Genomic DNA, 26,999 nt, shown 5'->3' with positions numbered 1-26,999 from the left:
CCTCACTCTCCTTGCACTGCTCTCTTTCCTCCTCACCCGCAGGAGTACCTCTGGTTACGGCTTCCTCTCCGCTCCCACCTTTTGTTCATATGTGTTCTGTACCGTCCCCCAAACAGTGATGACTCCATCTACATTTCAATGTCTGACAACATGGACCAACTTCTATCCACTCATCCCAACTCTCTCTTCCTCATATGTGGTGACTTCAACTGTCATCATGCCACCTGGTTGGGTGTGGGTTCCTCTCTCACTAGTCATGGCACCTCAGCAAAGGACTTCTGTGACTCACTGGGATTGACACAATCTGTCAATTTCCCGACCCGGATCTCAGCCAATGGAGTATCTTCTCTTCTAGACTTGGTTATGACAAACTTCCCTGCTAATGTCTGCTGCTCTTCTTCTGCTCCAATCGGTTCTTCTGATCATGTGCTTGTCAAAGTGGACATCTCTCTGGCCATTCTCAGAGAGCCTCCTCAGCGTCGACGAGTCTGGCATTTCACTCAGGCCGACTGGGACGGTCTTCAAGCAGCCATCAATCGTCTGGATTGGTCTCCCATCTCCACTGCCTCTGACATCAATTCTTCCTGGGAATTCTTCCAAAGCAAACTGATCTCTCTCATGCACAGATTTATCCCATCTCGCCTTCAATTGTCTTACCCTTCCTCCCGTCCATGGTACACTGAATCTTGTGGTGAGGCAGTTGCCCTGAAACAACTTGCCTTTGCCTCTTGGAAGGCTAATCCAACTGAAGGAAATCTCAGTTCCTTCCACCAAGCTCGGAACAAGTGTGTGTCTACCCTCAGGAGTGCCAGGAAGCACTATCTCTCCTCACTCAAGAATGAACTCTCAAACCTGTCTCCTTCCTCCAAATCCTGGTGGCGTCTGGTCAAATCCGTTTCTGGTGTTTGTTCCCCCTCCATCCCCTCCCTTACCTCAAATGGCCACACAGTTGACATCGCACGTGACAAAGCCGAATGCCTCAACTCTGTGTTCGCCTCGAAATCCTTAGTCCCAAACCCATCTCTCTCTGTTCCCACCTTTCCCAGTCGAACCCAACTGCTCCTGGACTCTGTGTCCTTCTCTCCTGACAAGGTGGAGGAGTTTTTGTCAAACCTCGACTCTGATTCTGCAACTGGACCAGACGGCATCAACCCACGGGTCCTAAAATCCTGCGCTGCCGCTCTATCTCACCCTCTCTCTGTTCTTTTCACCCTATCTTTTGCTCAAGGTCATCTGCCAGCATCCTGGAAATCAGCTAACATTTCCGCTTTACACAAAAAAGGTGCAAAAACAGATCCTTGCAACTACAGACCAATCAGCCTGCTCCCAATTATCAGCAAAGTCATGGAATCCATCATTGCTTCGGATATGAAATCTTTCCTCTTCTCCAATGGCTTGATCTCTGATCATCAATTTGGTTTCAGACCAGGTCACTCTACTCTGGACATGCTGCTTCTGCTGTCTCAACAATGGATGGAGGTCCTCAATGCCAAACAGGAAATCAGAGCTGTCTCCCTTGACATATCACGGGCCTTTGATACGGTCTGGCACCCAGCTCTGCTCACCAAACTCTCCTCCTATGGTATCCATGGAAATCTCCATGCATGGCTTGCGGACTTCCTCTCTGGTCGTAGTCAACGTGTGGCCCTGAATGGATTTCTCTCATCTCCCCTTCCTGTTCAGGCTGGAGTTCCCCAAGGAAGTGTGCTGGGCCCTGTGCTTTTTCTGGTCTTTATCAATGATCTCTCTGACTCTCTGGAAAATCCTCTCTATCTCTTTGCTGATGACTCCACTCTCTGCCGCTCCATTCCTCTTCCCTCAGATCGGCAGTCTGCAGCCTCCTCACTCTCTGAAGACCTGGACAAAATCACAGACTGGTCAAACAAGTGGAACATGTCTTTCAATCCTGCCAAATCTCACTCTCTTACTATGTCTCTCCGAAAAGATCGACTGGACAACCCTCCCATCTACTTTCTCAACAATCCTCTCCAAGAAGTTCTGTCACTCAAGCTTTTGGGTCTCACTATCTGCCATGATCTTTCTTGGGAAAACCACATTTCCAAGCTGGCCTCCAAAGCCAGTCGCCGACTGGGCATCCTCCGTCGTGCGAAGTCCTTCCTCGGCACACCTGAGCTCCTCACCACATACAAGGCTTTCATCCGCAGCTCAATGGAATACTGTTCTCCCCTATGGGCTGGTGCTCCTGCCTCACACCTGGCTCGGCTTCACGCTGTTGAATCCAAAGCTTTCAAAATCATTGGAATATCCCGCGATGAAGCTATCTCTGAGGGCCTTTCACTCACTCACCGCAGGCAGGTAGGTGGTCTTTCTGTCTTCTACCGACTCCTCTCCGGCCTTGCTCCCCCAGCTCTCTCTGTGCTCTGTCCCCCAAATATTCCTACAGGTCGCACAAGATCTGCCAGCAACCCTCTGATGGTTAAACTGCCGAAATCTCGGCTCTCTGCTCACCTTCACTCTTTCATTCCTCTTTTCTCCCGCCTGTGGAACAAACTCCCACACTCCCTTCAATCCCTCTCCTCCCTCCAGGTCTTTAAAACAGCTGTTCACCACCATCTCTTATCTTCCCCCATCCATAACCTTGATCTTTTCTACCCCCACTAATTCACCCCAGATCCACCTTGTTTGAAATTCCAACTTATTTCCTGGAAATCCTGGCAGTGTCCATATGTTTATACCTCTCCCACCCCCCCCCTTCACATGCCTCCCCCCCTTCACATGCCTCCCCCCCTTCACATGCCTCCCCCCCAAAGCCCTCTCCCTCCCACAGATCTCTCGATGTCTCCATGTCTCTCGGTCCCTGCTCTCAAATGTAGTGTTTGTGTCCTTCCCCCTCTCTCCCCATCTTGTCTACCGCTCCCGATGTTATTTGTTTTATGTGTCTGTTTGTCTTTCTGTGTGATTAATGTTCGCTCTTTCACGAGCCTCGATCTTGTATACAAAAAAAAAAAAAAAAAAAAAACATAGAAAAACTAACATAACAACTACAAACAAAGCATAACAAATTCTATTACCCATGGAAACCTCGACACTTGGCTTGCGGACTTCCTCTCTGGTCGTAGTCAACGTGGGGCCCTGAATGAAATTACCTCATCTCCCCTTCCTGTTCAGGCTGGAGTTCCCCAAGGCAGTATTCTGGGCCCTGTGCTTTTTCTGGTCTTCATTAATGATTCCTCCGACTCTCTTGAAAATCCTCTCTATCTCTTTGCTGATGACTCCACTCTCTGCCGCTCCATTCCTCATCCCTCGGATCGGCAGTCTGCAGCCTCCTCACTCTCTGCAGACCTGGACAAAATCACAGACTGGTCAAACAAGTGGAACATGTCTTTCAATCCTGACAAATCTCACACTCTTACTATGTCTCTCCGAAAAGACCGACTGTACAACCCTCCCATCTACTTTCTGAACATTCCTCTTGAAGAAGTTCTGTCGCTCAGGCTTTTGAGTCGCCGACTGGGCATCCTCCATCGTGCAAAGTCCTTCCTTGGCACACCTGAGCCCCTCACCACATACAAGGCTTTCATCCGCAGCTCAATGGAATACTGCTCCTCCCCTCTGGGCCGGTGCTCCTGCCTCACACCTAGCTCGTCTTCACGAGTTGAAACCAAAGCTTTCAGAATCATTGGAATCTCTCGCGATGAAGCTGATTCTGAGGGCCTTTCACTCTTTCTCTCTCTCTCCCCCAGGCAGGTTGGTGGTCTTTCTTTGTTCTACCTACTCCTCTCCGGCCTTGCTCTCCCAGCTCTCTCTGTGCTCTGTCCCCCAAATATTCCTACAGGTCGCACAAGATCTGCCTGCAACCCTCTTCTGGTGAAACTACCAAAATCAAGACTCTCTGCTCACCTTCACTCTTTCAATCCTCTTTTCTCCAGCCTCTGGAACAAACTCCCTCACTCTCTTCAATCCCTCTCCTCCCTCCAGGTCTTTAAAACAGCTGTTCACCACCATATCTTGTCTTCCCCCATCCAAAACCTTCATCTTTTCTACCCCCGTTAAAACACCCCAAATCCGCGTCTTTAAATCCCCAACGTCTTTCCTGAAATTCTTAGAAATGTTAATTTGCTTTATACCATGTACCCTTCCCTCCTCTCCCAGCCCTCCACCTTACACAGATCTACCGACGTCCCTGTTCTCTTCTGTTGTTGTGTTTGTGTGCTTCCCTCTCTCCCCCTCTTGTCTCCCGCTCCCTTCATTGTATGTTTTACGTGTCTGTGCATCTTTTCATGTTCAATGTGTTAGCTCTTACACGAGCCTCGACTCTGTATTCAAAAAGAAAAAAATCATTACACAGTGCAGGGAATTCCCCAACGTGGAACTGCAGCGATGTGTTGATGACGCGGCTCTGCTTGTGGATATGTTCGTTGTAGTATTCCATACCATGCAATGATTTGCTCCTCGTTCTCTTTCCTTTGAATATCAATGCTATGTTTGATGTATTCTGTCTGTTCACTTCTGCCACATTTGGTCTCCCTGCCCCACCCAGTTGATGGTCACTGGTCTAAGTGGACCAGCTGGAGCCTTTGCTCGGTGACCTGTGGGAACGGCACACGACAGAGAACGCGTGACTGCAATGGCCCTGCTTTTGGAGGATCAGACTGTCATGGGCCCTGGGCCGAGGAGCAGCCATGTAGCAATGCCGCCTGCACTGGTAAGCATTGAGCCAAATGAACTTTAATCGCCTTCATCCGCACTGCCAAAGATGTATGAGGCTTCCATTAGTGACATCCAAGGAAAGGACATTTCATCAAATGCAGTGGAAACAGAGCACTGGGTGGACACTAAGTAGGCCACAATGGGGAAAAGATAAAGAAGGTTAAATGGATTGCATAATTCTTAACCTGTGACAGTCGTGCGAAGCATGATGTCTCGATGCAATTAAAAACTTTGTTCTTCCAAAGGGATTGGAGAATTGACTGATTGAAGGAAAAAGTAAGGAAATAACTGATTCATCCATCTATCCGATGATGACACTGTTTTTTCCAGAGAACCGGTGATAGTGAAGCAGACTCCATGCGGGAATTACAATGGTTGGTTTGCTGTTAGATTCCCAGTGAGATTCCGGGCAAGAATTTTGAACATGGAGTGCTGACTCCACAGTGACGGATGAGGGGGATTTGGAGGAGGGAGGGAGGAGGGCGGATCATCATCATGATCATTAATATTGATCTTTGTGGGGCAGTTGACCCCATGATGATCATTTTCTTCATCGTAATTAAGAATTATTGAAATCGTGACTGCCATTGTTATTCTCACCAATTGCCCAATTGGCGGTTAAGCGATCTCCATATTTGGTACTTTTTTATTTGTCTTTATTCTGGTGTCATCATCAGTCTTGATCATGATGAAAATGTTTGCGAATAAAGGGTATCCTCCCTAATCCCTTGACTCCAACCCCACCCGACCCCTCTCAACACTAGATCATCTAAAAATCCCTGTGGATCCCTGTTGAGCTAGTTGTGCATGAAAATCCAAGTGGATGTAGTTTGTCAGAGAAGGCTTCTCTCTATTTTTCCTTATTCAATAATTACAAGCAGGATTTGCGACAGGAGGTAAATAAATAACACGTTTCAACATTGTTGAGTCGTATTCTGATGGGCATGCATTACTTGGGCAAGCTGTCGTTCCGGAGGCCATTTTGTTCTGTTATTCCATGTGAATTAAGACACAAATATTGTGTGCTCTCTCGTTTTCGAAAGATAAACAATCCTGTATTTTGCAACAATTTAGCTACGTAAATGCTGGAAGGTTGTTGTAGAACATTCATACGAAAAAAGTATGGTAACTTAAGTGTAAAATACTGGTTGAAACAGTTAGTACCATACTTCGATGTGAGCACGGAATTGATTATAATGAAAGTAGCTTCCATTGCCACATTGCCCACATGCCATGATGCAGTTCAGGGTACATTGTTACACCGACCGCTAAGTCATCTCGTGTAGCAGGGGCATTGAGAGGGGAGGTCGAGGGTATGGGGGGGGGGGGGGGTCGTTCCCTCGGGGCCCTGGGTCCATTGATGGGCCCGAGCTTCTCCTGTAATTTTTTTTAAACAGTACAGTGAAACCCCTGAACGGCTTATCCTCATTTCCTCATCGTTACATTTAAACCCAGAAGCTGATTTTGCTTTACTTATGAGCTCAGGTCAGGTCTGGTATGGGAGCTTGCGCCGGAGCAGCGCGTCGCCACATCCATTTTCCGACGTTAGTCCAAGGACCTCTGTCTGGCCATCCCCCACGCTGATGCCTGGCCCATCCCTATATCTCCTTGAGATGCCGATCAACCTGCTGCAACCACAAGGCATGTGGTCGGCACATTGGCCTCCTACACTCACGAGGCTCCCTTGCTGAGAGTATCTGGTGAGCTGGATCAGCGTCTGGAAAATGAGCCTCATGTCCATACAGCCGCAGCTGACACTCACGGACCATACAGGAAACAAATCTCATCTGGGTCTCTCTCAGCAACTGCTTGTTTGACATAGAGTCTGACCAGTGATAGCCAAGGATTCTCTGAAGAGACTTGGTTCCAAAGGAGTTAAGTCTCATTCTCTGGCACTTGTTAAGGGTCCAAGTCTCGCATCCATAGAGTAAGACTGGAAGCACCAAGGACTTAAAGACTCTGACTTTCATCCTCCTGCATAGATACCGACAGCGCCACACCCCATGATCCAGTGAATCCATGACTCCCCAGGCCCGACTCAGACGTCTATCAACCTCTGTCTCACAACATGCGGAGACATGAATAACACTGCAAAGGTAAGTGAATCTCTTTGTGACCTCAACATCTTCGCCACAAACCAAACAGGCACAGACAAGACAGCAGCATCCAAGATGTCATTGAAAGACTGGATCTTGGATTTGACCCAGGAAATCCGTAATCCCAGCGGCTCCGCTCCTCATTCAGTGTCTGGAGGGCCCCCGTAAGAATATCCAACATCTCCGCAAAGATGACTGCATCATCCGCGAAATCAAAGTCAGAGATCTTGACACTCCCAAACGATGCATCGCAGCCTGACCTATCCGACATCCTCCCCATAATCCAGTCCATACAAGCGCTGAAGAGTGTGAGAGCCAATACACACCTCTGCCAAACTCCAGTAACAACTGGAGATAAGTCAGAGATGGAGCCACCACACATCACAGCACTCTCAGTACCAGAGTATATTTCAGAGATCAGATTGATCAGTGTTGGTGGCATCCCATGAACTGCATGCAACACTGCATGCCAGGAACATCCAACAGAGCACAGAATGCATGCAACGACTCAAGTGCAGCATTTCCACCAGCCTTGAGAAGCTCAGCATGGATGCCATAAATCCCAGGAGCTTTTCCCCCTTTCAGCCGGTTCACCGCCACCTGTGTTTCCACAAGTGAAGGCAGTTCTTAGTTAATTTGGGGGGTCAGCATTTGGGATAGCAACACCCCTGACATCCAACTCAACAGCGGGTGGGTCAGCCTGGTACAGCCACTCAAAGTAACCGGGCCAGCGGGCCTTCACTTCAGACTCCTCTGTCAAGAGGCCACCACCCTCTGCTCTAACTGCAGTACACCTAGGGACAGGCTTAGAGGAACGCAATGCATGGATTCCTCTGTAAGCAGGACGATAATCACATGTCCACAAGTGGTGCTCTACCCTTTCACAGATTCCTTGCGCATAGGCCTCCTTGTTCGCCCTCAGCGAGCATACAGTTTTACGCCTCAGCTCTCAGAACAGTTCAGTTCTGCCATCGAGATTGGCCCTGCGACTCTGGTCGATGGTATCGAGCGTTTCCTGAGAGACAAAGTTGTTCTTCGCCTGACGGTGGGTTCCAAGACAGCCACCAGAAACATCAAGGATGGTGGTCTTGAAGGCACTCCACAACTCCTCAGGAACCACCGAAGCATCCAGACCCCCTAAAAACCCCACTCAACCTGCTCGCAAACTCCTCAGCTACCCTCTCTTCCTTGAGCTTGCCCACATCCAGCCAAGGCTGGGATGATAGCATTCTCTTGGATTTGAGCTGCAACTTCAGAGTTGCTACAACAAGCCTGTGGTCAGTGTTGAAGAACTGAGCACTCCGGTAGACCCTGCAGTCTGGAGCATCCGCCATCGACCATCAATGAAAACATGGTCAATCTCCTTCACCAGACCACCAGCATTGGAATACCAAGTCCTGTGATGAGGCTGTGGGTGCTGAAACCATGAGCCAGGCACCATAAGTCCATGACTTCTTGCAAAGCCAAGGAACTTGGTGCTATTCCCCCAAGAAAATGTGTGATTACTCTTAGTCTGGCTCCCACCCGTTGACCTGCCTGGCTAAGTATGACCTACCAGGAGCAAAGCTCCCGCCAGTATAGCCCAAAGGGTCACAGGAGCATGCAAGCCTCCCCGCGACGATCAAAGTGGTAGTCACAATCGGGAAGTCTTATGAGCTCGTTGCTACTCTAATTGAGGATCTTCATTGAATATAGTTCCTTAAAAAGTTGTAAAAGAGAGAAAGGGTGGGGTGGGGGCCCCAAGGTTTGTTTGTCCCAGGGCCCGTGCTGGCTCTCGATGCGCCTGCATGTACATCTAATAAATTGTAGATCACCAATTTAAAGACAGTTCTTTTGTAATTTCCTCAAGGTTTGTAATGAATCAAAATTAACACTTGGGTTTTGACTGATTTGGAGTTTATTCAAATGAGTCAATATAATTATTTTCTCTGTTATTTGGTAACCATGTGAAGCGGGTACCAGTGTGTTGTATGGTTACTGTTGCTGTGGGCAACCATATCACGCCTTATTTTATACCCTCTCCATTGTGAACGTGATCATTGGATTTCATTCATGACGAGATATACCGTCTTCCTTCACCCATGTCGTTGTTTCTCTCATTACTGCATATATATGCCATCTTCTGCCTTTTAAAGGCTGATAACGTTAGTCGATAACAGTCTTTTCAAAGAAATATTTTGGCACAAAATTGATGTGGCGGCCATTGTTTCTTCCCTGCCATCCCTCCATATTGAGTACCACCCTACTCCATGATATGTATAGTTGTTATTGCTAATTAATAGTCTTATTTTAGTTTGACCCCCTCTCAAACTGACGAACTAGTGTCACCGGAACTGGAATTGGCTGTGTCTGAGCTCCAAATCCAAAAAGTCGACGATGAAAACCAACTGCGGCTTACTGAGGTGAAAAAGGTGCAACTTTCGAGTGGCATTGGGCTTTGGGGAGTGTACTGGTTTCTGTTAAAGCTTAGCTTGGAGTGAACGACAGCTCAAATTTCACCAGCATCTATATAATTTGACATCAACAATCCATTTTCACCCCATGACCATTCAAGCATATGTATGAGGTTTCGCATCAATCTGTTAAACACATCTGGAGAAGAAGATTTTTTTAAACCTTTTTATTTTCAATCCAATATGGCTGCCAGACCGTGGGACTGATGATGTCATAAATTTAATTATCCACTCACATCGGGTCATAGATCAGATATATGAAGTTCCAGATTTTTCGAGCAAGGATTTTGATTCAACCAATTATAGCTGGAATACCACTTCACCAATGATGTCATAATTATCTCCCTATATACCCCATGGGAAGTTTATGACATATGCCAAGTTTCAAATTTTTTTTGTTGAGCGGTTTCTGAGAAAAAGATGTCTAAAAAAAGATGTCCGTTAATCCAATATGGCTGCCTTACCATGTGACCTATGGTGTCAGAGTTTAAAGAAAACAAAAATATTATCCATGAGGAGTTCCTCCTATTTTTAAAGTTTCGCAATGATCGGACAAGTGGTTACAGAGAAAAACATTTTTTAGCAGAAAATATATAGACGCCGACACACACACACACAAGCGTACACATACAGACAGACAGGGATGTTGCAAGTCTTGAATCCCCTTCGGGGCGAGACTGACAAACCGCTGGATGTTTGCCAGCCCGCAATCACAATCCAGGACAGAGAAAGTAAGAATTCACATCGTGAAGGAATGGCGAGCGTTACATCATGAGGAACGCCGAAATGCAGAGATCGCCCACCGACCAGAATGTGATCAACCAGAGACAATAATGGAAAGGAAGGAAATCGCCGATAATGCTCGAAGCTCTTCTTCACATATGTGCGTCAGCTGGCAAGGGAGCATGAGGAGCACGTGTGGCTCTGCCACTCACCAGCTTCTCTCGCAAGCGCACGAACCGAGCAACTACCTCCTTTACTCGTTGGTTTAATGACTGGAAGCATGTGGACGAGAGGATTCCATCTCCCGATAACAGCCAGCAGCATAAATATGCCATGTTGCCCTCGACAAGTTGGCACTGGTTGTGCGGATGGTCATGCCATGCTCCATTTTGAAAATGAACAGCAACACTGGTGCAAGGTGTTCAAGTCTGTGTGGTAACATTTCTCTGCGAACGAGGTCTTTCATTGCGAGGCTGAGACAAAATTGTTGGGTCTCCAAGTAATGGCGATTATATGGGTGTTTGGGAGGTTCTTGTAAACTATGATGCATTCCTTGCTGAACACATCAAATGGTTTGGCAACAAGGGCAGAGGGCATACCTCATACTAGTCCTTCACAACTTGTGGAGAACGAATTAGTTTCATGGTTGGCAAAGTACTTAGGATGATTACACTGGTCAACAAAATTTTTAACGTTTTATGGTTCTAGTATATTTTTAGGTGAATCTAACCAACATGAACTGGTAGATTTCGATTGTGATATCCAATTTTCACGAGCACATCCAGTTTTTGAGAACCAGTTTACCATAGGAATGTCAGCCACAGCCAAAATTCGTCTTGTACTCACTAATCAGGACTTTGTAAGGAGACTATCTGAGCTGGAAAGCGTTGCTTGGGATTGCTTTGTGGCTCTTGCTAACAATTACCTTGGAAATCTTCGAGCACCAAATTATGAAGAGCTTGTGGACAAGATGTTGAAGAGTTACCAGGTACTCGGTGCTCGAATGTCACTCAAGATACATTTCTTCCATTCTCATCTGGACTTCTTTCAACAAAATCTTGGCGATGTCAGTGATGAACATGGAGAAAGGTTTCACCAGGAAATTGCCATCATGGAGACTCGATATCAAGGCCGATTCAATCCAAACATGATGGGGCGACTACTGTTGGACTTTACAGCGTGAAAGTGATTGCTCCTTCAAACGCAAAAGTAAAGTTCAGAAGCACTTTTAATGTGATGTAAATAAAAATTTTAAGTTCATATTATTTTTTGTGACAATAAATAGACTTATTGAGACTTAATTAAAAAATCCGCATGCTCTAAAGATTTTTCCCACACTTATGATGTACTACGTCAAGGTTATGTGATAGCGAAATTTTAAGGTCACATTCGGATTCGTGGGCACCAAATTAGTTAGAAACAGTCGAAAAGAAGTCAGAACAAAATTATTATTATTATTATTTTTTTGTATACAGAATAGAGGCTGGTGAAAGAGCTAACATTTATCACACAAAAAAATCAAACAGACACACAAAGTATATAATAAGGGGAGCGGTAGACAAGATGGGGAGAGAGGGTGAAGGACACAAAGAGGGAGCGGAAAACAAGATGGGGAGAGAAGGGGAAGCACACAAACACAACATTTGAGAGCAGGGACATCAGGAGATTTGTGGGAGGGAGAGGGCTTGGTGGGGGATGAGGCGTGGGAAGTGGGAGGGGGGAGGGGGGTGGGAGAAGTATAAAAAAAAGGACACCAAGGACTTCCAGGAAAGAAGTTGGTATTTCAAAGACTGGATCTGGGGTGAAATAAGCGGGGGTAGAAAAGATCAAGGTTTTGGATGGGGGAAGATAAGAGATGGTGGTGAACAGCTGTTTTAAAGACGTGGAGGGAGGAGTGGGATTGAAGAGAGTGAGGGAGTTTGTTCCAGAGGCGGGAGAAAAGAGGAATGAAAGAGTGAAGGTGAGCAGAGAGTCTTGATTTTGGCAGTTTAACCATAAGAGGGTTGGTTGCAGGCAGATCTTGTGCGACCTGCAGGAATATTTGGGGGACAGAGCCCAGAGAGAGCTGGGGGAGCAAGGCCGGAGAGGATTCGGTAGAAGACAGAAAGCCCACCAACCTGCCTGTGGTGATTGAGTGAAAGGCCCTCGGAGTTAGCTTCATCGCGGGAGATTCCAATGATTCTGAAAGCTTTGATTTCAACAGCGTGAAGCCGAGCTCGGTGTGAGGCAGGAGCACCAGCCCAGAGGGGTGAGCAGTGTTCCATTGAGCTGCGGATGAAAGCCATGTATGTGGTGAGGAGCTCAGGTGTGCCAAGGAAGGACTTCGCACGACGGAGGTTGCTCAGTCGGCGACTGGCTTTGGAGGCCAGATTTGAAATGTGGTTTTCCCAGGAAAGACCATGGCAGATAGTGAGACTCAAAAGCTTGAGTGACAGAACTTCTTGGAGAGGATTATTCAGAAAGTGGATGAGAGGGTTGTCCAGTCGGTCTTTTCGGAGAGACATAGTAAGAGTGTGAGATTTGTCAGGATTGAAAGACATGTTCCACTTGTTTGACCAGTCTGTGCTTTTGTCCTGGTCTGCAGAGAGTGAGGAGGCTGCAGACTGCCGATCTGAGGGAGGAGGTATGGAGCGGCAGCGAGTGGAGTCATCAGCAAAGAGATAGAGAGGATTTTCAAGAGATTCAGAGAGATCATTGATGAAGACCAGAAAAAGCACAGGGCCCAGAACACTGCCTTGGGGAACTCCAGCCTGGACAGGAAGGGGAGATGAGATTGATTGCTGATTGTTGAGATTGGCTGTTCACCAGTGTTATCAAGGAACTGAAATCAGCAAAGTTATAGTCAGTATTCGTGGATTAATCACCAGTTGTCGCACACCTAGATCAACTGACATTTCTGTCACATTTTCTTGTTGCAGCCTAAATTTTGAATGGATTAAATTTAGATTTTTTTCCGTCACTGATCAATATATAACATCCCATAATGTCAGTCGAATTTTTAATAGAAACTTTTACAAATTAATTACAAATGAAAAGCTGAAATGTCTTGAGTCAATGAGCATTCAACCCCTTTGCTATGACACTCCAAATTGAGCTCCGGTGCTTTCAATTTCCTTTGATCATCCTTTAGATGTCTCGACAACTTGATTGGAGTCCACCTGTGGCCACTTCAATTGATTGGACATGATTTAGAAAGAAACACACCTTTGTTTACAGTGCATGTCAGAGCAGAAACTCTACCATGAAGTGCAAGGAACTGTTTGTAGAACTCCGAGACAGAATTGTGAAGAGGCATAGATCTTGGGAAGGATATAAAACAATTTCTAGAGTGTTGAACGTTCCCAAAAGCACAGTGAGCTCCATCATTAAGAAATGGAAAGAATATGGAACGACCCAGACTCTTCTTAGAGCTGCCCTTCCGACTAAACTGAGCAACTGGGCAAGAAGGACGTTGGCCAGGGAGGTGACCAAGAACCCAATGACCTCTCTGAGAGAACTATAGAGTTCCTTCGCTGGGATGGGAGAACCTGCCGGAAGGACAACGGTCTCTGCAGGACTTCACAAATCTAGGCTTTATGGGAGAGTGGCCAGACGGAAGCTTCTTCTGAGAAAAAGGCACAGGAAAGCATGCCTGGAGTTTGCAAAAAGGCCTGTGAAAGACTCTGAGAGCATGAGGCAGAAGATTCTGCGGTCTGATGAGATAAAAATGGAACACTTCGGCCTGTATGCAAATCGCTACATTTGGCGAAAAGTCAGCACAACTCATCACCCATCCAACACCATCCCTACCACGAAGTATGGTGGGGGTGGCAGGGACTGGGAGACTTGCAAGGATAGAGGGAACAATGAAGGAAGCCAGATACAGGCAAATCCTTGACGAGAACCTGCTTCAGCATGCAAAATACCTCAGATGCAGTTAAGATTTACATTCCAACAGGACAATGACCCCAAGCAAACAGCCAAAGCAACACTGGAATGGCTTCAGAACAAGAACGTGAAAGAAAGTCCTTGATTGGCCCAGCCAAAGCTCACAACTGAATCCCATTGAGAATTTGTGGAAAGACTTCAAGATTGTTGTTCATCGACGTTCCCCATCCAACTTGACAGAGCTTGAGCAAATCTGCAAGAAAGAATGGGAGTAACTCCCCAAAACCAGATGTGCAAAGCTGATACAGACATACCCAAGAAGACTCGAAGCTGTAATCGCTGCCAAAGGCGCTTCTATGAATTATTGACCCCAAATTTGTACCCACACCAGAAGATTTTGTGCTCTTCATGGAATTCCTCGATTCTTCACTAGTAACCGCTGAAGAGTTTTGTCTGTGGATGCATCGGGACCCTATTCTGTGATGGATATGCCGCAGAATATCCAATGGTCAGCCTGACTCGACAGATACAAAGCTCCATGCATATTCACTGTACAAATCTGAACTGAGTGTTCAAGATGGAGTAATATTGTGGAATAGTAGAGTCATTGTACGCATATTAGAGAGAACTAGTGCTGAAAATATTATATGAGGCACACCCAGGAATAGTGTGAATGAAGGTGTTTGCACCGAGCTATGCTTGGTAGCCAAATCTCCATCACTGGACCATTTTTAGGCAAAATGTTCCCGGTCTTGACTGATGCCTATTCTAAGTGGATGGACATGTACCCTGTGACAACCTTATCAGAGGCAACCATCAGCAAACTAAGAACCACATTTGCAAAACATGGATTACCCATGACTCTTGTGTCGGATAATGGCCTGTCATTCACTGGCACAGAAGTTCCAAAGTTTGTGGATGTCAATGGAATCTCCCACCTCACCTCAGCATCGTACAATCCAGGATCCAATGGATTGGCTGAACATTCAGTATAAACATTCAAGGGGGGTATGACAAAGGTCAAGCATGGTAGCATAAAATTGAAAGTGACCCGATTCCTTTTCAAATTTCATGTAATACCCCACTCCATCATGGGGAGGGCACTGTCAGAACATTTGATGGGAAGGAAGCTGAAGACCCACCTTGACCTGTTGAAGCCAGATGAGTCTGCAAAGGTCTGCAGGGTCTAAGCGAAGCAGAAGTCCTGGCATTGCAGACACATGAAGGAGTGCCTTTTTGGTGTGGGGGATTGGATGTAAGTACTCAATTTTGGTCGTGGTATTCACTGGCTGAGAGGAACGATTGTGGAATAATTTGGTTTCTCCCTTATTGTGAACATCTTGGATGGCTGGAATGTGAGGAGACATGTGGATCATGTGAAACTGTCATCCTCTGATTTAACCGGTGACATATCTATCTGGTCCATCAGAAACATCCGTCATGGCTAACACACCAGAAACGTCTGCAAATATAATTCCAGAGGGCAACGCTCCAGAGTAAGGCTCTCCCAAATAACCTTTCCAGGAAGCTCCTGCTGCGGAGGGCAGTGAACCACCACTTCCCGTAACACCATTGGAAAGGGGATCTCCCAAATAACCTTTTCAGGAAGCTCCTGCCGTGGAGGGAAGTGAACCACCACCTCCCGTAACACCATTGGAAGAGGGGCTCTCCCAAATAACCTTTTCAGGAAGCTCCTGCCGCCGAGGGCAGTGAACCACCACCTCCCGTAACACCATTAGAAGAGGGCATTGTATGCCATGCTCTTCATATGCTACGGTGATCTTCTCACCCCATAAGGCCTCATAATTAACTAGACTTGTGAGCAGTTTGCATTTAAGAGTTTCAGTGACTTTGAAGATTTTTGATGTTGGGGTTGTGATTTATAAACTCCATGATTCTTCAGAAAACGTTGGTGTTGCTTTATGTTATGAGGGCATTTGGCCGTACGTTAGATATGCATGTTTAACCTTAAAAAATGGAGGAGTGCAGCATATTGTTCTTTACAGTAACTCACCGACGCCCCCTATTGTGAGTGGGGTTCAGCCCCGGAACGGGTGGGTTGGGGAGAAGAGTAAGATGGCCGCCTCCACTAACTTCCTGTGTTGAGCTGCGATTAAATGCCTTGCCTTTTTAGGACGAGCCTCTGTGTGATACATTTCACTCTTCATCTCGGTTTACATCACGACTTGCTGTTATTCCATGTTGTGAAATGACATGTTAGATATCATCGTGAAAAGGCCAAAAAATTTCCAGTTGAGAGTTTGCAATTTTTTTCATACTTTTTTTTACTATACTGTAACTACCGACTGTTACTTACTACACTGTAAATTTGGTAGGCCTACTTTTTTTTTGGTATTCTTGTTCTAGGTTCGTATAAGAGCTAACACATAGAACGTATACAAAAGGGAGCGGGAGACGAGAGTGGGACAGAGAGGGAAGTACAACAACAGTAGAGAACCGGGACATCTGTGGAAGGGAGACGGAGCTTGGGCTACTTTATTTGGCATATGCTGTGACTAGTGGTTGAGGTTAGAGGTGCAGCTTTATGCTAGTGCTCACCCTATCCTAAATGCTCAGGGCCTTTTTAGTGCAGTCACAGGGTAACAAATTTACACGATAAGGCCAGTCTGCGGAATGTATCTGTTCATCATAGTGCAACTGCTTTAGGATCTTCGGGTGCATCTTGACAAGACATATTAATTATTTATCCATTTGCAGAATTTACGGAAGCAATAAGAAGATGCAAAGATCAAAATTGCCCAGGTAAATCCCTCTGAGAATATAATGACACCTGAGCAAATACCTCTTCTTCTTTTTTCTTTTTCACAAAACTGATCCCCCACCTTCCTCTGTCTCTTTCTCCATCACTATTTAAAGCTTGTTTATGAGAAAGACTTGTCAAAAAGTAGTTTTTGAAATGAAATCAACCTTCACAGCTCTTCATGGGTTCTGCAAAGAGGAAACGTTGCAAGGACTTACATGGAAGAAGACGAGCGTCGGGAAATCTGCAATACACCGCTGCCCATCAAATGCAACAGGTGCATCCTTGGCCAGGGGAGAGCTTTCATGAAATATTTTTTGAAATGCATATCCGAATTTCCAATTATTGTTGAGTGGATGAAATTTCGTTTTGTACAGGTTTTATTATTGCAACAAAGAGATCTTTGGTGCAAATTGGCGTCGAGGAAATTGAGTTTTGTTGTGAAATTGCTCGAGATTGTTCCCTTTGTGTGCCACCTGTACTTGTAGGTATTATAACCAGGCCTTGCTCACTCGACTCATCTGCCACTCCATACTGGCAGAAACCCAGCTTTGCCCGTTGCATATCACACAACTACAGACGACTCGTACAGTCGGTAAGTACTACGACGAATCGTTTTCTGAAGTGTGCGCTTTATTTTATACGTTAATATTTTAAGCACAAGGTAGCCTCAACCGACTGTTTGGAGATGGGAGGTTAAAGTCTCACCTTCTATTAATTGCTGCAGAAAACAGCTACTTATTGCTTCAACTACCTGTTGGGATGTGCCAATCCATGCAAAGGGCTGGCAGGATGGCCCAGAGGTACACACCTTTGCCTCTAAGCTGTGTACCCTAGGTACGAATCCCGATCCAGCTATCAACTACCATCCTGGTGTTACATGGGCATCCTGTCTGCCGGCATTCCTTGGTGGACAATAAGTATCCCGCGGTGTACTTCTTGAAGAGTAGGCGAGCTATCGTCGACACCATGAACAAATTACAAATTCTTACCCGAACCTGCAGGTGGCATTGCATAAGCAGTACAGCCACACCTTCATCCAATGATGCTCCCCCACACCTTGTGCTACATGTGAAAGAAGAAGTCGATGCAGGTGGTGAACACAAAGGATTTGTATCAGACAATAGCCACTGCATTCCCAGCATGTTAGCACATCTTTTGTGATGGGATTATAAAAGGATTTCCACCTCTCCTGTGTCTGTCTTATGGTGGTAGATGAAGGGTTGAACTACAATTGCTTTGAACATGTTTTTACAATCTCCTCGCAGTATTAAGTTTAAATCATTCCAAGCATAGTTGGATAAACAACTTGTACCTTGTACGTGAGGCTGCTCATAACAGTTCAAGACACTTAAGATAGTAAAATGATGTGTTTATATAACTAGCGTGGATCGGCTCACTACGCTCACTGTTATGTTTGGAATTCACATGTTGTAATTCACATGTAATGTCATGTTGGGAATTCACACGTTATAATTCATGTTTGGAAAACGGCAGTGACGTCATGGGACACGGAAGTGACGCTTAGGTTTTGGAGAGTGGGTGGAGGTGGAGCTGAGAATCCCTGAGATGACTGGGTTTTTGTGGCCTAATGAGTAATGGCTGCTGTGTCGTGTTGCAAGTTATTGATTAAACGGTTGATGTTACAAGCAAGTACGTTTCGCGCGAGTGCTGGATACAACTCTCACATCGCTACTGGGGCACAGGCTTGTTTTCACTTCGGATCAGACCGTGCACGACCCATGACATGATAGATCAGGTCATTGACAGGATCAGACCGTCACCGTGCCTCACCATTCTAAATTCCATACAATAAACTTTATTTCCATATAAGGCTATCGAGGGACGGGGGGGGGGGGGGGGGGGCTTGGAATGAAGTTACCAGAAGTGGTCTTGTAAAAAACGCCACAGAAGCGGCAGGAAGGTTCTTATTAAGCCTTGTGCGGTTATATAGACTACGGTAGATCTAGGCTCAAGTCCGTTCGTCGACGCGATAAGCATACATTGCCTCACAGATGTCGGGATTCCTCCAAATTTCTTTCAGTTTAGTGTTATACAGCAGCTCGGATCGCATATACTCTCCGATCCGAGCTGTCTATCTATATATCGGTCAGAGGCGAGTATATGCGATCCGAGCTATCTATCGGTCAGAGGTGAGTATATGCGATCCGAGCTATCTATCGGTCAGAGGCGAGTATATGCGATGCGAGCTATCTATCTATATATCGGTCAGAGGCGAGTATATGCGATCCGAGCTATATATCGGTCAGAGGCGAGTATATGCGATCCGAGCTATCTTTCGGTCAGAGGTGAGTATATGCGATCCGAGCTATCTATCGGTCAGAGGCGAGTATACGCGATGCGAGCTATCTATCTATATATCGGTCAGAGGCGAGTATATGCGATCCGAGCTATCTATCGGTCAGAGGTGAGTATATGCGATCCGAGCTATCTATCGGTCAGAGGCGAGTATATGCGATGCGAGCTATCTATCTATATATCGGTCAGAGGTGAGTATATGCGATCCGAGCTATCTATCCGTCAGAGGTGAGTATATGCGATCCGAGCTATCTATCGGTCAGAGGCGAGTATATGCGATGCGAGCTATCTATCTATATATCGGTCAGAGGCGAGTATATGCGATCCGAGCTATATATCGGTCAGAGGCGAGTATATGCGATCCGAGCTATCTTTCGGTCAGAGGTGAGTATATGCGATCCGAGCTATCTATCGGTCAGAGGCGAGTATACGCGATGCGAGCTATCTATCTATATATCGGTCAGAGGCGAGTATATGCGATCCGAGCTATATATCGGTCAGAGGCGAGTATATGCGATCCGAGCTATCTATCGGTCAGAGGTGAGTATATGCGATCCGAGCTATCTATCGGTCAGAGGCGAGTATATGCGATGCGAGCTATCTATCTATATATCGGTCAGAGGCGAGTATATGCGATCCGAGCTATATATCGGTCAGAGGCGAGTATATGCGATCCGAGCTATCTATCGGTCAGATGTGAGTATATGCGATCCGAGCTATCTATCGGTCAGAGGCGAGTATATGCGATCCGAGCGATCTATCGGTCAAAGGCGAGTATATGCGATCCGAGCGATCTATCGGTCAGAGGTGAGTATATGCGATCCGAGCTATCTATCGGTCAGAGGCGAGTATATGCGATCCGAGCTATCTATCGGTCAGAGGTGAGTATATGCGATCCGAGCGATCTATCTATATATCGGTCAGAGGTGAGTATATGCCATCCGAGCTATCTATCGGTCAGAGGCGAGTATATGCGATCCGAGCTATCTATCTATATATCGGTCAGAGGCGAGTATATGCGATCCGAGCTATCTATCTATATATCGGTCAGAGGCGAGTATATGCGATCCGAGCTATCTATCTATATATCGGTCAGAGGCGAGTATATGCGATCCGAGCTATCTATCTATATATCGGTCAGAGGCGAGTATATGCGATCCGAGCTATCTATCGGTCAGAGGTGAGTATATGCGATCCGAGCGATCTATCTATATATCGGTCAGAGGCGAGTATATGCGATCCGAGCTATCTATCGGTCAGAGGTGAGTATATGCGATCCGAGCGATCTATCGGTCAGAGTTGAGTATATGCGATCTGAGATATCTATCACTCAGATGTGAGTATATGCGATCCGAGCGATCTATCGGTCAGAGTTGAGTATATACGATCCGAGCTATCTATCGGTCAGAGGTGAGTATATGCGATCCGAGCGATCTATCTATATATCGGTCAGAGGTGAGTATATGCCATCCGAGCTATCTATCTATATATCGGTCAGAGGCGAGTATATGCGATCTGAGCGATCTATCGGTCAGAGGTGAGTATATGCGATCCGAGCTATCTATCGGTCAGAGGTGAGTATATGCGATCCGAGCGATCTATCGGTCAGAGGTGAGTATATGCGATCCGAGCTATCTATCGGTCAGAGGTGAGTATATGCGATCCGAGCTATCTATCGGTCAGAGGTGAGTATATGCGATCCGAGCTATCTATCTATATATCGGTCAGAGGCGAGTATATGCGATCCGAGCTATCTATCGGTCAGAGGTGAGTATATGCGATCCGAGCGATCTATCGGTCAGAGGTGAGTATATGCGATCCGAGCTATCTATCGGTCAGAGGTGAGTATATGCGATCCGAGCTATCTATCGGTCAGAGGTGAGTATATGCGATCCGAGCGATCTATCGGTCAGAGGTGAGTATATGCGATCCGAGCTATCTATCTATATATCGGTCAGAGGCGAGTATATGCGATCCGAGATAGGTAAACATATGTGTTTGTGGTTTATAATATTTTTACTTCTGGTAATGTTTTTCCACGAAACGTCATGATAAGCTATTTCTAAACGTTAACATGGCGTTTGTCCAAGGAGGACACCCTTTGGGAGTTATATAATTATTAGTATTAATATTGCTTTGTAATAACATTAATATTATGCTATTATCATGACTCATGAGTGTTGTTATTATTATTTTTGTTATTAAAAGCCGCATTGAAAAACGCCATGATAAGCTATTTAAATACAGCTATACTCCTCAACATGCACATTTTAAGTTTGTGTTCGCAGGCCCGCTATTTGAGCTCACCCCAAAGTAAAAGGCCGGATGGTTGGGCACATGGATTGGTGTTAATGGGTGCGAAGTTTACAAGATGTTCAAATGGGAGGAAACTGAGAAAGATGATCCCAACAGGGTGCTCGGTCATTTTGTAAGGTTTGTGCGTCCGAGAAAGAACAAGCGGATTGCCCGGAACTGGCTCAGACAGCAGAAACAAGGGAGTGAGGAGATGTTTCATAACTTTGTCAAGAACCTGAGGATTATTCTCATGGACTGTGAGTATGCCGATCCAGAGGACATTCTAATAGATGCAAACGCTGCTGGCATTCATGAACCCAAGATGCAGGAAAGGTTACTCAACCAAGGTGAAGGACTGTCACAACTCACAAGCCAAAGGCTCTCGAGATTGGACAACAGTTTGAGTTGTCTCAAGCAAATTCGCATCGTACGGGATGAAGATAACTACAAGCCCGGAGTGTCAGCCATTACAGCTCAGAGGAAATTGCATCCCAAGCCTCATGCCTCATCATCGCAGCTGTAGGTGTGGCAAGGATGAGCGGCATTAGTGGGACCAATGGAAATATCCTGCAGTGGGCTCCACTTGTTCCTATTGCAAACACCCGAACCACTGGAATGTGCTATAGCCGACTGGGAAGAATGCACCTAATTGATGCTAGACAAAACAAGGAACGTCTATGGGAAAACAATTAAGAGGTTATTCGGCTATACAAGATTGATACAGGAGGTGGGGGTTCACTTCCCTCCGCAGCAGGAGCTTCATGCAAAGGTTATTTGGGAGAGCCTTACTCTGGAGCATTGCCCTCTGGAATTATATTTGCAGACGTTTCTGGTGTGTTAGCCATGACGGATGGTTCTGATGGACCAGATAGATATGTCACCGGTTAAATCAGAGGATGACAGTTTCACATGATCCACATGTCTCCTCACATTCCAGCCATCCAAGATGTTCACAATAAGGGAGAAACCAAATTATTCCACAATCGTTCCTCTGAGCCAGTGAATACCACGACCAATCTACTCTAACCATATCATTCAGCTGGCTGCTTCTACAGATATTTTCCTGGAATTCAAGGAGAGATCCATAATATAGCTTCATGAGAGCTGGTCAACTTGAATCAGGAGAAAGTGATATCTGAGAACCTTGGCCTGCTGAGAACATTGGCCTCATTGTTCAGCTGAGGCCCCTGGTGGGGGACCATTCAGTGGATGGTGAATCGGTTCCCCCAGAGCTATGAGACTTTCCCGATATCATTGGTAGTTCAGGTAGCCTAGCCAGGGTCTACCGAATCAAAATAGAAATGGCAGTCAGAGGTTCTTCATACTTGCTGCACACCGACAACCCACAGCGCTGAAGTCTGGAATCATCGAGGAACTGAACAGCATGGTAGACAAGGGTTTCATCACTCCAGTGGAGGAGCCCAACCGAGTGGGTCAGTTCAATGGTTACAGTAAGCTGATAACATGTTTGGATCCTAGAGATCTCAACCAGGCCATTGAGATGGTTGAAGAGGTGGTCTCCAACATACCAGAAGCCAAGTTATTCTCGGTATTTGATGGATAGTGTGGGTTTTTGCAGATTGATGATATCCCAATTATGCCAATGATATGTGATATGCCAATTCCACGGAATAAAGAGGATATGCGGCATTTCCTTGGATTCGTTGCTTATCTGGATAAATATATTCCCCAACTGATTTAGGTCAATGCACCATTTCGAGCTTTACTCAGAGCTGACAGTGTTTTTGACTGGCAACCCACAAAGGACCAAGCTTTTCAAAAACTATTGCACCTCTGCTGTCAGCAGCCACGACTATGGTCATATGCCCTTACGACTCGAACAGGGATGATGGTGTGAGATTTTGCGAGAGTACGTACGCCATACAACCAGACCTGACGATAAAGCAGTTATCTTACAGTCGTGTGATCTCGAACAGGGATGATGGTGTGAGATCTCGCGAGAGTAAGTACGCCATACAACCAGACCTGACGATAAAGCAGTTATCTTACAGCCGTATGATCTCGAACAGGGATGATGGTGTGAGATCTCGCGAGAGTACGTACGCCATACAACCAGACCTGACGATAAAGCAGTTCTCTTACAGTCGTGTGATCTCGAACAGGGATGATGGTGTGAGATCTCGCGAGAGTACGTACGCCATACAACCAGACCTGACGATAAAGCAGTTCTCTTACAGTCGTGTGATCTCAAACAGGGATGATGGTGTGAGATCTCGCGAGAGTACGTACGCCATACACCCAGACCTGATGATAAAGCAGTTATCTTACAGTCGTGTGATCTCGAACAGGGATGATGGTGTGAGATCTCGCGAGAGTACGTACGCCATACAACCAGACCTGACGATAAAGCAGTTCTCTTACAGTCGTGTGATCTCGAACAGGGATGATGGTGTGAGATCTCGCGAGAGTACGTACGCCATACAACCAGACCTGACGATAAAGCAGTTATCTTACAGTCGTGTGATCTCGAACAGGGATGATGGTGTGAGATCTCGCGAGAGTACGTACGCCAAACAACCAGACCTGACGATAAAGCAGTTATCTTACAGTCGTGTGATCTCGAACAGGGATGATGGTGTGAGATCTCGCGAGAGTACGTACGCCATACAACCAGACCTGATGATAAAGCAGTTATATTACAGTCGTGTGATCTCGAACAGGGATGATGGTGTGAGACCTCGCGAGAGTACGTACGCCATACAACCATACCTGATGATAAAGCAGTTATCTTACAGTCGTGTGATCTCGAACAGGGATGATGGTGTGAGATCTCGCGCGAGTACGTACGCCATACAACCAGCCCTGACGATAAAGCAGTTCTCTTAGTCGTGTGATCGTTAGTCTCCTTGTCAAGTTTGGTTGCGATTGGATAAGTAACGATCGAATGTCTCTCGGTCCGACAGACAGACAGACACCAAATTGCCTATTTTAGTATGATTACAAAATACATTCATATTGTTTTTTTTTTTACTAATTATGATATACACATGTATTAACTAGAACGGCACTCAGTAGAGCGCACTCCTCCGCCAGGCTGAACAGTTTATGTTTTGAAACCCACTGACAGGCTGGATCTGGATTCGGACCAGAAATAAAATCTAATCGCCTTGTTCTCGTCACCTAACCAACTGATCCACCAAGTTTAGTCATAAATAATCCATAACTCTTTCAAATATCATGTTATATATCGCTTTTCTCCGGATCTCTCAACGGTGAAGTATCACATAAAAATTAAATAATTCTCATATCCGAATCCATATTCAGATCTTCACCAAAAATCGAATCTATTTGTCCTTGTCACACACACAACCAGTTCACCAGGTTTCGTCCGAATCCGTCCACAACTTTTTGAGATATCTTGTTCACAGACAGACACAATCCGGACGGTTGAACTGGTTGAAGGGGGAAACGACAGATAAAAGGTTCGGAAGAACTGGTACGAAGCATTCATTCAACCCACAGTTCCTTGCAAATGGCAGGCCATTGTGTGGAGGAGCTTGACCAAAAATACCAATCCTCTGGCAGATGAGTATACGATGTCAAAATTACTTCTGGTACATTCACCACCCTTGTATTAAAACTTTCATAGTCATTATTATAGTGCGAGAAACGTCGTTATTGTTAGTTGATTCATTTATAACAAAATTATAGGGATTTTAGGCTCCCATTTTGTTACTGAAAATGACAAAGTCTGATCGTTATTTCATTTTAGACCTCACGTGCTTATTCATAAAATTGCAGGATTGAAGCTGCAAATGTGAGATATGCTGACCTATTGCTTTTCTATGAACCACGCCATGATGACTGCCTACCGCTGTGTACTTGGCATACCATCCTTTCCTATAATGTAATTCCTTCCCATCCCCTCCCAATGCAGCTAGCATCTCTTGCCGTGCACATCAGAAGCCGTTGAGTGCACAGTTCGTGTTTCATAGTTGACTTATAGTATGAAACTCCAGCGCACGAGTGGGCGCAACCATGTGAGCTGTGATTGGCAGTGCAAAGCAAGCATGCGAGCTGTGATTGGCAATGCAAATCAAGCATGCGAGCTGTGATTGGCAGTGCAAAGCAAGCATGCGAGCTGTGATTGGCAATGCAAATCAAGCATGCGAGCTGTGATTGGCAGTGCAAAGCAACCATGTGAGCTGTGATTGGCAGTGCAAAGCAAGCATGCGAGCTGTGATTGGCAATGCAAATCAAGCATACGAGCTGTGATTGGCAGTGCAAAGCAACCATGTGAGCTGTGATTGGCAGTGCAAAGCAACCATGTGAGCTGTGATTGGCAGTGCAAAGCAAGCATGCGAGCTGTGATTGGCAATGCAAATCAAGCATGCGAGCTGTGATTGGCAGTGCAAAGCAACCATGCGAGCTGTGATTGGCAGTGCAAAGCAACCATGCGAGCTGTGATTGGCAGTGCAAAGCAAGCATGCGAGCTGTGATTGGCAATGCAAATCAAGCATGCGAGCTGTGATTGGCAGTGCAAAGCAACCATGTGAGCTGTGATTGGCAGTGCAAAGCAAGCATGCGAGCTGTGATTGGCAATGCAAATCAAGCATGCGAGCTGTGATTGGCAGTGCAAAGCAACCATGTGAGCTGTGATTGGCAGTGCAAAGCAACCATGCGAGCTGTGATTGGCAGTGCAAAGCAACCATGTGAGCTGTGATTGGCAGTGCAAAGCAAGCATGTGAGCTGTGACTGGCAGTGCAAAGCAAGCATGTGAGCTGTGACTGGCAGTGCAAAGCAACCATGTGAGCTGTGATTGGCAGTGCAAAGCAAGCATGCGAGCTGTGACTGGCAGTGCAAAGCAAGCATGTTAGCTGTGACTGGCAGTGCAAAGCAAGCATGTTAGCTGTGACTGGCAGTGCAAAGCAACCATGTGAGCTGTGATTGGCAGTGCAAAGCAACCATGTGAGCTGTGATTGGCAGTGCAAAGCAACCATGTGAGCTGTGATTGGCAGTGCAAAGCAAGCATGCGAGCTGTGATTGGCAGTGCAAAGCAACCATGTGAGCTGTGATTGGCAGTGCAAAGCAAGCATGCGAGCTGTGACTGGCAGTGCAAAGCAAGCATGTTAGCTGTGACTGGCAGTGCAAAGCAAGCATGTTAGCTGTGACTGGCAGTGCAAAGCAAGCATGTTAGCTGTGACTGGCAGTGCAAAGCAACCATGTGAGCTGTGATTGGCAGTGCAAAGCAACCATGTGAGCTGTGATTGGCAGTGCAAAGCAAGCATGCGAGCTGTGATTGGCAGTGCAAAGCAAGCATGTGAGCTGTGATTGGCAGTGCAAAGCAAGCATGTGAGCTGTGATTGGCAGTGCAAAGCAAGCATGTTAGCTGTGACTGGCAGTGCAAAGCAAGCATGTTAGCTGTGACTGGCAGTGCAAAGCAAGCATGCGAGCTGTGATTGGCAGTGCAAAGCAAGCATGCGAGCTGTGATTGGCAGTGCAAAGCAACCATGTGAGCTGTGATTGGCAGTGCAAAGCAAGCATGTGAGCTGTGATTGGCAGTGCAAAGCAAGCATGTTAGCTGTGACTGGCAGTGCAAAGCAAGCATGCGAGCTGTGATTGGCAGTGCAAAGCAAGCATGCGAGCTGTGATTGGCAGTGCAAAGCAACCATGTGAGCTGTGATTGGCAGTGCAAAACAACCATGTGAGCTGTGATTGGCAGTGCAAAGCAAGCATGCGAGCTGTGACTGGCAGTGCAAAGCAAGCATGCGAGCTGTGACTGGCAGTGCAAAGCAACCATGTGAGCTGTGATTGGCAGTGCAAAGCAACCATGTGAGCTGTGATTGGCAGTGC

General features: G+C 46.2%; 1 protein-coding gene across 1 annotated transcript in view; it reads left to right on the top strand.

The window, feature by feature from the left end:
• The window catches only part of LOC137438406 (adhesion G protein-coupled receptor B3-like), a 413,438-nt gene that overhangs the window by 146,920 nt on the left and 239,519 nt on the right, over positions 1–26,999 (top strand). The window contains 8 exon segments of the mRNA XM_078767712.1: positions 4,502–4,666; positions 7,655–7,861; positions 16,747–16,848; positions 17,060–17,166; positions 21,343–21,532; positions 22,535–22,636; positions 22,990–23,985; positions 24,948–24,963. Coding sequence (XP_078623838.1) covers positions 4,502–4,666; positions 7,655–7,861; positions 16,747–16,848; positions 17,060–17,166; positions 21,343–21,532; positions 22,535–22,636; positions 22,990–23,985; positions 24,948–24,963 — 1,885 coding nt within the window.

The sequence above is a fragment of the Myxine glutinosa genome, chromosome 13 (genome assembly GCF_964187855.1).
Source record: "Myxine glutinosa chromosome 13, kmMyxGlut1.1, whole genome shotgun sequence".
Taxonomy (NCBI): Eukaryota; Metazoa; Chordata; class Myxini; order Myxiniformes; family Myxinidae; genus Myxine; species Myxine glutinosa.
Note: the sequence above shows the minus strand (reverse complement) of the source record. Positions and strands in the feature narration are given on the sequence as shown.